Source organism: Phaethon lepturus, unplaced genomic scaffold, assembly GCF_000687285.1.
Source record: "Phaethon lepturus isolate BGI_N335 unplaced genomic scaffold, ASM68728v1 scaffold36550, whole genome shotgun sequence".
Classification (NCBI taxonomy): Eukaryota; Metazoa; Chordata; class Aves; order Phaethontiformes; family Phaethontidae; genus Phaethon; species Phaethon lepturus.
In genome coordinates this window covers 809-9,856 of record NW_010514666.1, presented here as the reverse complement: position 1 = coordinate 9,856, position 9,048 = coordinate 809, and the positions used below count along the sequence as shown (strand labels likewise).

The 9,048-nt window shown below is 49.4% G+C and overlaps 1 protein-coding gene across 1 annotated transcript in view; it reads left to right on the top strand.

Moving 5' to 3' along the window:
* PRCC (papillary renal cell carcinoma (translocation-associated)) overlaps positions 1 to 6,561 on the top strand; it is a gene marked incomplete at its 5' end in the record, with an annotated part of 6,826 nt that extends 265 nt beyond the window's left edge. Inside the window, 6 exons of the mRNA XM_010293627.1 lie at positions 2,610 to 2,657; positions 3,107 to 3,691; positions 4,317 to 4,412; positions 5,315 to 5,458; positions 5,799 to 5,864; positions 6,475 to 6,561. Coding sequence (XP_010291929.1) covers positions 2,610 to 2,657; positions 3,107 to 3,691; positions 4,317 to 4,412; positions 5,315 to 5,458; positions 5,799 to 5,864; positions 6,475 to 6,561 — 1,026 coding nt within the window. The remainder of the gene's footprint in view (positions 1 to 2,609; positions 2,658 to 3,106; positions 3,692 to 4,316; positions 4,413 to 5,314; positions 5,459 to 5,798; positions 5,865 to 6,474) is intronic.
* Positions 6,562 to 9,048: the final 2,487 nt, after the last annotated feature.

Here is a 9,048-nt window from a genome sequence, read left to right as displayed (position 1 = left end):
CTCTTCCGAGAAGGAGCACCTTCGTGCGTGAAACCCTCTCTCTGGAGGAATCCCCCTGTGGATTTGTTTGCCCATGAAGCACAGTCTCTCTTGCCTCACTCTCTCCCATCATAGCATAGGTACCATCATAGCAAGGTACCAAAACCTTGCCTGGTGCTATTGTTGTGGCATCTACAGGGAGATTTGTCCCGGCTGCCAGCCCTAATCCTAAAGCGCTTTGCAGAATTAAACTGATATAGAAACCTTATTTATAATGATAATACAGCAAAACCCAGATTATCTGCACTCTTATTTATTACTGAAGTTAACAAGTTGATGATGTGGAGCTGCATGGCCTTGCTTGGGGGTAGCCCAAAAAAAGTCTCTCCTTTTGTTTGCTGTGCAGTCGATAGATGTTCCTGTCGATTTATTGTTTATTTATCTGAAGGCTTCAGGCATCCTCTAGACCTTTATGTAATCATTTTCCTCTTAGCTTGTGCTTTTTCGTGTTTGCAGTGCCCTGTGCCTTACAGGGCCTCCTGAGCACTGAATCCAGACAGCCTGTGGCATGAGCAAGGAAAGGCAGGTCCCTGCACCCCTTTTTTTTTTCCTGGGTGTCCCTATTCATCATCTTTCCTTCTTTCCCCCTGCTCTTTCACTCTGGGACGGTACTTTTGTGGCATGGAGGTATGGTCATGTGGCTGCGGCTGTGTCTGGCCTTGGTCGCTGGTTCTGGTGAGACATGAGTGCCTCTGGCTGTAGGCAGGGCTGATCTGTGGAGCTTGTGGTCATTTCCATGGGGACAGGTACCTCGAGGAAGAGCTTTGACTGTATGGATTTAGAAACGGCGTCAATTAATGTGGTCTGCCAGCATCTTGGGCCTGGGGGAGCTGAAACGAAGTCAGCGCATCCCGCTTTGCTGGAAGAGCACTCTGCAGGGGCATGTGGAGAGCGACTGAGAGGACGTGGACTTCCCAGCCATCCCTGAACCACACTCTGCTGCTCACCAATAACCAGCCCAGTTTGGCAAATCCCAGAGCCAGAGTTCCTTGTTCCACAGCTCCCAAACACGGCAGAAGCGCACAGGCGGCGGGATGTACGGGTTCCTCTTTTAGGCAAACGGATGAGGGATATCCTCTTCTCTCATACCCGCTTTTTGCTTACTCACTTTTCTTGCAGCGCTTTGGAACAGGCGCTTCGTAATAAAACAAGTATTAGAGCTCTTTCCTCCCTCGCTGGTTGTACAGTTACTGCAGTAAACTCAGATGAAAGGAGATTTGTTCCTCCCGTTTATCGCCCCAGTACTCCAGTGTATTGGCTTTGAAGAGAAATATCGCAGGTCGTCAGTGTCAAGCGAGTGAATGAGCGCTGAAGGGAGAAAAAGTCCCTTAAAACCAGAGCTGATCTGAGCGATTCCTGTTCAGGATTCCTGGAAGTCCCTTGGCCTGTGACTGATGTCCTTGCTCGTTCCCTCTTTCTCCTTAAAATACCTCCCGTCCCTTTTGTTTGCACCTGTGGAGATGCTCCCAGGCAGTCTGCTTTATCTCCTCTCTCCCAAATGCAACACACAGGTTTTATGGCAACTCTTGTCTTGCTTTTATTTATGCATGTTCTTTGTCCTGTTTTATAATTTAGATAGTAAACTGGCAGAAGACCTTGTTTCCTGTAATCTCTTTAAAGTGCTCTGCAAAGCTATAAAACGATAAAGATGTTAAGGGCCTTTTCTGATGCCAGAGACGACCAGACTTTCTACTCAAATTTTAAATGGATATTTAACAACTCCAGCGTTATTGTGAACAATTCCCTGTTAATCCCCCACAGTGAATTTTTACACCCTTGCTTTGTGTGGTTTTGTGTTTCCCCTCTATTAATGTAACGTTGTTTCTTACTTTGAAAGAGGACGCTGACATTATGCCGTGCAGCTTGTGTTCTTTGCCTTGCTTTAGGTTTGTTTTCCTGTGATTTATCAAAAAAAAAAGTTTGAGCTGTTGGCTATCAATGCTAATTTTGGGCAGGAGCCAAATACGTAGAAATTGAGGTTCTTTATGCTTTAGAGCAGCATTAAAAAGCTGCCTTGAAAATTTGGAATTTTAGGTTAGTGGATTCCTTTTTTCTGTTGTTGTTGGGTTTTATTTTTGTTCCGTAAGTTGCATAAATGAGCTCAAGTGGGAGACTATAATTTGGCTGCGGATGGATTGCTCTTAACGAGGTTGTTAAGAGGCGATGCTGACTTGTTTGCAGAAAGCTTCAGGTTCTACAGTGGAACGCTGCTTATTTTTCTGCCTCTGCCCGGACTGTGGCAGACACAGCTATCTCTAAATATAGCAGCAAGTACTGTGGTCTTGCTTTCACTGTGGGCAGTTTATTTATCTCTGGTAGTAGTAACCAGGGCAGGCTTTTATCTCTCTTTGCCCTGACACAGATGCATCAGCAGGACTCTGAAAAAGAGCTTGACCGCATCCCACTGTTGCTTTTTAGCCCGACTCTTGGCAGATTATAAATCCAGATCCGCATTATGGTGATTCTTTGACTGGTTCAAACTGAAAATTAATAAATTGCATAGTGGGTGGACTTTTTTTCTTTTTATTTTAATATCTCAATTTGTGCTAAGCTCTGTTTTTCTTTCTCAGTCAGATTCAGAGGAAGATGAACCAGCAAAGAAGAAAAATACTCTTCAGGTAAATACGTAGGATATTCAATTAAACAAGTTTCACGGGAAAGAAACATCTGACTGTGACAGACCTTGGGCTTCCACTAGTGTAAATCAGCCACTCTGTTTCGTGTGTGGCTTTTAGTGTATAAAATTCCTGAAATCCCCTGGGATGTCAAGTCCTTTATTTGGGGGGGGGCGCGCGCACAATTTCATAAATTTAAATCTCAAAAAAATAGGCATTAATTTGAGAAGTTGGCAGATATTTGCCACATTTTCCTTAAAAGTCCCACTGGCCTTTTGTGCAAGAAAGCCCTGCAGCGTCTTCGAAGTAACAAACGATTGTGCTAAGCAATGGGAAACCCATGAATGTTGTTAGAATTGGAGGAGATAATTGGCAGGGAGTCAGGAAAATGAAAACAGTCTCATGCATTTCTCTTTATTTCTGTGAACTATTTGCCCTTCATGAAACACCAGGGACGCGGCGAGGGCTCTGGCTTGTCCGCTTTGCTTCCTCAACCCAAAAACTTGACGGTGAAAGAGACCAGTCGGTTACTTTTGCCCTACGCTTTCTCGAGGAAAGGAGGAGAAAACGCCTCTGACTCAAAGCCTGCTAAAGCCCCGACCTCTTCCTCCAAAACAAAACCTCTGTCCAAGCCAGCGGTGCCCACAACTCCTTCTCCATCTGCTATCAAAGCTGCTGCCAAGAGCGCTGCCCTGCAGGTAACCAAGCAGATCACGCAGGAAGAGGACGACAGCGATGAAGAGGTCGAGCCAGAGAACTACTTCTCCTTGTCTGACAGGAGCGAGCCCAGCGTCGTGGGTGCCGAGACGTACATGTACTCTGGCACGGTGGTGTCAGAGGACCCACCGCCTGGGACAGAGACAGAGCCCCAATTCCAGGACGCTGCTGCTAACGCCCCTCTGGAGTTCAAGACGGGCGCGGGCTCCAGCAGTGCTCAGCACAGCTGGGCGCCCAAACCTGGAGAAGACTACGGCAGCCAGCCGTACAGCCAGTTCTCTGCCTACAGCGAGGCCGGCGTGGCTGGTGCATATTATCAGGTGGGTGCCCTGACTGGTGACAGTGTGCTGATGGCTTGATGGTGCTGCTCTAAAAAGGCATCTAAGACGAGGTGCTCCAAATGACTTACTGGAGCAGGCTGTGCCTTGTGGGAATCTAACCCGTCTGAGCTAGCTGGGACAAAGAGCAGAGATCCACAGCACTTAGCACAACGGAATTCTTCTGGCACAAGAGCCATAGATGCTTTTTGCTGGATAAATGTTTAATCGCTGCACTCATTTCAAAATGCCCCTGTGCAACTGCCCCTGTTGTTGTCAGGGTGCAGAATCGGGGCTCGCCAGAGCTGGTGTCTGAATCCAGGTTCTTTCTAGTAATTCAGCAAAGTATTTGTTGTTGAGCACCTCTGGAAAAAATGCCCTGTACTCTTCAGTGGTGCCAGAGTAATGAGATGTGATTAATGACTACTTTGGTCAGCCTTGGGAGGAGGTACCTGCGTAACGTACTGTACTCTGCAGAGGCTGAGAGAAACACCTCTAGGTGAAACAGCAGCTGCTCACGGGGCGAGGTACGCGATTCAGCGCTCCGTCTTGGGGCCTCTGTATTCGGTTGCTCCGGGATCGATCTTGCTTCACTCTCGTGACAAACTGGTTTTCCTTTTGCTGACAGGATTACTACAGTGGCGGGTACTACCAGGAGATGGAACCAGCCCAGGCACCGCCGCAGGAGATGAGCACCGACTCCTCCTTCATAGATGACGAAGCGGTTGGCACTTTATTATCTCTCCCGCTGTGGAGTTTGCGTTTAAGCTCTGTTTGAACATAGGACCCACTTGGCAGCCATGGTCCTGCACCAGCAGCATGACCTGTGCTTCGTGCTGAGCTGGACCGGGTGGTTGTTCCGTGGGGCCTAGTGCTGTGTTGTGGACGCATGCGGTGTCCTTCCAGCAATTCTCCTGGGCTCCTGCTCCAGACGGGTTCACTTGCTTTATAAGTAGGCGATGTTTGTTATTTCCACTGAGCCCAGTCTTGTTCTCGTGAAGGCTGTCTAGGGCAGGCAAGGAGCATGGAGGGAAGATGTTGCTTACTGAGGTGCAGATGAGCTACCGTTCAGATACCTTCACAGTACATCCTCTGGCACTTATTTCAAATGCTCAAAAAACGGTTTTAAAAAACCCTTTTCCAGTGCTGATCTAATTTAGAAACTGCCAGCCTGGTTAGCTGAGCCGGTCAGTGCTGCAGAAGACAGTGGCCTGTCTGGTGCTCACTTCTTCGAGGGACCTCTGTGCTTTGGAGGTGGATTTGTGTTATGGGAGATGGATGTGTTAGCAGCAAAACTTCAGGTGCCTCCCTAGCACTTAAAATGAGAGACCTAGGAGTCTGAGGGTCTTCTGAGCAAGACTGAAAGCAAGAGCAAATTCTGTCTTCCCTTCTGCATAGGAAAATGAGATTATAACCTTCATGCTAAGTGGTTTGAAGATGCTCTGATCCATGGCAAAGCAGAACTTCCCTGAAGGAAAAAATCCTGGCTGGAAAAACGCTTGTTGATGTGGCTGGTCCCAGGCTCGGGGAGCTAAGGATCAGACCCCATCTACCTTCACTTGTTTCAGGTTAGCGTTGGTGCATAACGTGCCAGTGTAACTCCGGTTGCTTCTGTTCTCCTTTCAGTTCAAGCGTCTGCAAGGCAAGCGGAATCGCGGGAGGGAAGAGATCAACTTTGTGGATATCAAAGGTGACGATCAGCTGAGCGGAGCCCAGCAGTGGCTGACCAAATCCTTGACAGAGGAGAAGACCATGAAATCGTTCAGCAAGGTACGGGCAGGAAGGGAGGAGTGCTGGCCGGGGTTTTGGAGACCTCTGTTCAGTTCTCGTTTCAGCCACAGCTGGAGCAGTATTGGATGCTGTGCAGCCACCAGGGTGGGGGGACAGGGACCCTTGTGTTGTGTATTGTGTAAATAATTACACATGAGAGTGGTAAAGCTTCTCAAAACATAGTCCTAGTGTGCAGGTGGTAAAGACCAGCCAGGAACTGCTTCAGCCCAGAGCTGTTTAATATGAAACAAATGCTTCTTGAAATGGCTTATGCAAGCTCTTGTCTTGTCTGGGTCAGTATCTTTCCAGGCTTAACAGTTCGCCTGCTTTTGCTTTCTAGAAAAAAGGAGATCAACCCACGGGCCAGCAGAGGAGAAAACACCAGATCACGTACCTGATCCATCAGGTGAGTGGTCTCCCTCTAGCCTGGAAACTGATGCAGGCAGAGTTACAAGGCTTGATGCTTGGCAGCACGAGGCGGTGCTGGTGGAGCTGCTCTGCCAGCAGCTGGGGACCAGGGGCTGTCCCTGAGCCTGGTCCTCCCCTCACCCTGAGCCCCCGGTGAGACCTGCAGCAGCTCTGACGGGGACTGTCCGGGCCACCACCGGCCCAAATAGCCTTGTGGCAGCAGCGCCTTGGCCCCGAGGGTGTGTTGGCACCGAGCTCCTTGCTTGCTTTTTGCTTTGCTTCGCTCTTCCCCTCCCGCCCAGCTCCAGCGCCTGCGTGGTTGTCTGCGTTAGGAGACTCTCTGCTTCCTGTCCTAATTCTGCGCTGCTGCCGCGTGGTTAGTAAGCGGTTGCTGAGACCGTCGCACAAGGGAAGCCGCGTTTCAGCATGAATGAAATGCCTGTGCATCCCAATTAATTCAGGCCTCTGTCAAGATAATTGTGCTAACTCCCATAACAAGGCTTCTCGCTGAAGTGCTCTGTAATCCCCATCAGCAGGGGCAGAGGAGGGTGAGATACTGCTGAGTCAGCAAGCAGCAACGCTGATGTTAATCCTCTCCATTTCTGCAGGCGAAGGAAAGAGAACTGGAACTGAAAAACACGTGGTCTGAAAACAAGCTCAGCCGACGTCAGACTCAAGCCAAATACGGATTCTAACACCTCTGTCCCACTTTTTGGCTCTTGTCCCAGGTGACCTACTGTGTCAGCCTTTTCCTGGCCTTCTGGAGATCAAGCAGGCCCCGTGTAGAACGTGGTCTGCTCGGTGGGTGGGAGGATACTGCGCTCCCCCGCCTGTCAGGAGAAAGGTTTAATGCAAACCGGTCCTGAAACTCCACCTGTAATCTTTCCCTCCCTCCTTCTCAACGCTAATGTGGAAGGTTCACATCGAGTCTGTTTTGTATGACGTGACAGTCCCACGGCAGCCTCAGGAAAGGTGCCTGGTGCAAGGCTCGGAGCTCTTGTCCTGTAGGTACCGGTGCTACTCCTTTGACATAGCCTCGCCACTGGAACCTTAGGCAGAGTCTCAATAAACTTCCAGTTCCCACTTTGCTCCTTTCCTGGACTTGCTGTGCGTTGAGAGTGTAATTTTTCTTTCTAAAAGACAGTGAGTTTCAAGAGCAAGCCTGGCTTTTCTGTTCTTTTTTTGTCTTTTTATTTGAGACGTCCTCATGGCTGCTGACTCATGTCCAAGTGAATCCAGTGCTCCTCTCATGCGAACGATTTTGATACTTTTTTTTTTTTAAAGTGTGGCTAAGTTAGTGTTTTTCTTCTCAGCTCCACCGGCCTGTATGTCTCGAACCGTGCTGAGGGGAAACTCGTTTGCAGGTCAGAGTTTGCAATAGAGGTGAAAACGCCCTGAGTGTGGAACGCACAAAAAGCAGTGAGCATCTCTCGCCCAGCACGAGGCGCTGCTGAGGGCTTTTGGATAAACCTGATCGATGTGTGTATGTACGTTTCTCTTTGTTTTTTTTTTTTTTTCCCCTCCCCTCTTTCCTCCTCCCCCTGACCCAAGGCCTACAGTGCTGTACCGGGCTGCTCTCCAGACTTGTAGAACCGAGTATCCCAGCCTCGCACGGTGCAGTGCAGCTGGCAGTGAGCTCGGCGAGTGAAGCAGCGGTATTTCCTCTGAGCAGGCACAGGTGAAAGCTGCCAACTCCGCATTTATTTCTTTTTTCCAGCTTGTTTGTATCAGTTCTGTTTCAATTAAGTATTAACTTTACCCTCCTGGCTGGGAAGAAGAGACTGTGTCCGGCCTTAACTTTTAAAAAAGAAGTCTTTCTTTTATTTAAGGTATTAGGTTTAGGCGATACGACTGCAAATCATGTGCAGCCTTGCTGGCCAGATCCACTTATCTTTAGCCAAATCTCTGTGGCCTCGTTTGGTTTGTTGTTCGCAAAAGCGTGTGATGCCGAAGGGAAGAGAGCTGGTCTGGTTATTTAACTGACATTCCCACCACTAAGGGTTATATTTGTTGTAACCGCAGCTAAAACGGCTAATATTTGTTATTTCATTTAGAAAAACTCCCAAGAGGTGGTTTTTCTCCCATGTTACCTGTTAAAACCAAGCAAACAACCCCCCATGAATGAAGTCTTTTCTTAGCATATTTTAAAATAATATGATTTCTAGTTTAGTTCCCTGGATGTTTTAGTACTTTGCGGAGCCCATTTTGAGTATTTGAATGACCAGAATAAACTTACTGTTGAGTAATTTATTCATATCTTATATGTACAGCAAAATCCTCTGAAAAGAGATTTGATAAAAGGAATAAACTTTTAAATGAACCGAACCACACCTGTTTCCGTCGCGAGGTGCTCGACTCCTTGCTTGAGGCATTGGTTTTCCTTCTTCCCTCCCCGGGAAGGCCGAAGCACCTTCGCGGCAGCCCGCGTTTCAGAGGCGGCTGCCTCGCTTTATTCGCAGAGCGGATGGTGTTGCGCAGCCCGCGGCGAAACGCTCGGCCGAGGGAGTTTACTACGCGCAGCCCATCCGGAGTGCGAACGCCAGCGGTGGCTCGTGGATTCATCCAACTCTGAGCCTTGTCTGCGGTGTTGGCGCTCGGAGCACAGCGAGGCAGCTCCCGCCGGCGGCGCTTGGAGGGCGTCGCTGCAGCGTTGGCGGCTCGCACGCTCCGCTTCTGCGGCCTTGGCGGGATTGTGGAGTCCTGGAGTGAGCCGAGAGGCTGAAGCTCACGGGTTGCCCTTTTCTTCTTCCATTTCAGCGTGTAATGGCTCATTTTTAGCACTAGAGGGGAGTTACGAGGACGGGAATCGCGACTCTGCTTTTAGCCATTTAAGAGCAACAAAATGTAGGCTTGTGAAAAGCGAAAGGGACCTTTCCAAGAGGTAAAACACCCCCAACCCCACAGCCCTCCCTTTCCCTCCCTGTCCTGAAGCTCTAACGTGTCTCGGCGTGCCCCTTGGGCTCTCCCCATGCGCTTTCTGCTCCGTTTAAGGCCGGGTGCGCCAGCACTGCTGCAGGAACGACGTCGGCTCGGTGTTTTGGGCGGGGGCCAGGGCTGGCACTGCCACAGAGCAGCCCTGAGTCGGTGTCACCGCCCCAGCGGCTGAATTTGGTCCTCGGGTTTTTGTGCTATCCCGTGTTTTGTGGCTGAGGAAACGGGGCTTGGTGGTGTCGGCACTGGGC